This window comes from Phaseolus vulgaris, chromosome 6 (genome assembly GCF_000499845.2).
Source record: "Phaseolus vulgaris cultivar G19833 chromosome 6, P. vulgaris v2.0, whole genome shotgun sequence".
In the NCBI taxonomy this organism is placed as follows: domain Eukaryota; kingdom Viridiplantae; phylum Streptophyta; class Magnoliopsida; order Fabales; family Fabaceae; genus Phaseolus; species Phaseolus vulgaris.
This window is the reverse complement of record NC_023754.2, coordinates 3,365,003-3,366,940: the sequence shown is the minus strand read 5'-3', so window position 1 is coordinate 3,366,940 and position 1,938 is coordinate 3,365,003. Positions and strand designations below refer to the sequence as shown.

General features: G+C 36.0%; 1 protein-coding gene across 1 annotated transcript; it reads left to right on the top strand.

Moving 5' to 3' along the window:
- Nucleotides 1-262: 262 nt before the first annotated feature.
- On the top strand, nt 263-1,938 carry LOC137830949 (probable E3 ubiquitin-protein ligase XERICO). The gene is made up of 2 exons (XM_068638381.1): nt 263-422; nt 1,072-1,938. Exons 1-2 carry the CDS (start codon nt 278-280, stop codon nt 1,611-1,613), a joined length of 687 nt encoding a protein of 228 aa, XP_068494482.1. The 5' UTR covers nt 263-277; the 3' UTR covers nt 1,614-1,938.

The window sequence follows — 1,938 nt, the reverse complement described above, 5'->3', positions numbered from 1 at the left end:
ATAGAAAATTATAATTTTATATAGTTTATAAATATTAAAAAAGAATACAATAGTAAAATCTCAATAATTTAATAAACTCTGTGTACATAATTACTAAAATGGAATTTTTTTCATGCTTTCAATTATCTAATAACTTTATTATAACTTTGAAATTGTCTTGAACAAATTTTGAAAATGTTGTAAAGATATTATCCCAACACAAGGCAAAGACAAATACAGGTAGCTAAATGCTAACCATGGTTGATTTTCTGTCCCGACAAAGAAGGAACTCTTGACCATGGTTAAGAGCCAGAGGTTGCATTGCACACTCAACTCAATCCTTGAGAAGTTGTGTTCTGTGTTGTGTGTGGTGTTTTCCTCTATAAAGCAAGAGGGGTTGCATCAACTCCAACATGAGTCACTAATCCTCAGATTCTCTCTTTGTAAGTTCAAAAAAACATTCCTTTTCCTTTCTTTTCTTCTGGGTGTTTAATGTTTTTCTCCATCATCATCATCATCCAACATGGTTTCATCAGTATTTGTGTCATTTCTTCTATGATCATTTTTCATTTACCTTGATCAGAAGTATTGTGGGCCATTTTTGCTTTTGGCAGATCTTGTTCATGAAGTCCAATGCTTCTAATTTAATCCACTTTTGTTCAATTTGCAGCTTGGGACCTTTGCCATCCAATTATAAAGTTTTCTTTGATCTTTTCTTGCATGTTCTTTCTGCTAGTTAGTTTGATTGTGGAGATGCAGACTTTCTCCCAATTTTTCTTTCTTTCTCAGTAACTGATGTTCTGAATTATCAAATTGAATGGTCCCTTTTTATGTTCAATGGGATTATAATCCTATCTCCTCATCCAAATTCTTTATTTCATTCTCTTCAATTTGTATTCTTTGCATAAAACTTGTGACTGCACAAATTTTAACCACTAAATTAAGAAGCTGAAGAAAACCATCTATTTAGTCGGGATTGAAGCATGCTCTGTTTGTTAATCAATTCAATCACTGATTGATTAATCATAGCCATGCACTCTTTTCTTGTTTCAGTTTTGGTAAAATAAAGAACCACTTGATGTGTTTTTGCAGGTAATAAGAGGCCAACGCAGAGTTTCCTTTCCAGTGATGAAGTTAACTTAGCAATTTTGGTTCTTGTTTGGGGATTCAAATCCAAATATAAACAACCATCATCCATCAAAATGGGGCTGTCAAGTCTCCCAGAACCATCTGAAGGAATGCTATGTGTGCTTCTTGTAAACACTTCCTTGTCCATATCCCTATTCAAGGGCATTGTTAGGACAATTCTTCACATTGTTGGTATCCGTGTTGCATCATCATCTCCTTCACAAGACATCTCCCAAAGCCTTTCTGAGCAATCAGAGGGTCTCATTGAAGAGTTCAGAAGCAGGATACCAAGCCTGAGGTTTGGCACCATGTGTGGCGGCAAACAACCTCAAGATGAATGTTGTGTGTGTCTCACAAGGTTTAAGCCAGAATCTGAGATAAACCGTTTACCCTGTGGCCATCTTTTCCATAAGGTGTGCTTGGAGAAGTGGTTGGACTATTGGAACACTACATGCCCACTTTGCAGGACTCCCTTGATGCCTGAAGATGACACATCTTGGTTTTAGTAAAACATGTACATAGAGAAAGAGATAGATTCATGTACAGTGTTAGGTGTGACAATTTTGATGTTCCCTTGACCTTGGCTCCAATCTCTAGGAACCCTTTACTTTTTATGATGTAAAGTGTGTGGAGGCCTTCTTTTCTTTTGTTTCTCTGTAACTGGTGTTGCCACATATGAGACTAGGGATATACTTTTTTGGTTAGTTGTGTTTGTCCATAATACCCCTCTCTATGTTCACAGCCTTGATGTGTAACACCTTCATCTTCCTCATCTACGTGTATAATATAATTGCATACTTTTAGATAAAATCTTGAAATTTCAAGCCTCAA

Coding starts and splice junctions, on each gene's coding strand:
- LOC137830949 (XM_068638381.1), top strand. CDS start 278: ATGGTTAAGAGCCAGAGGTTGCATTGCACACTCAACTCAATCCTTGAG. Junction 423..1,071: donor AATCCTCAGATTCTCTCTTT/GTAAGTTCAAAA, acceptor GTGTTTTTGCAG/GTAATAAGAGGCCAACGCAG.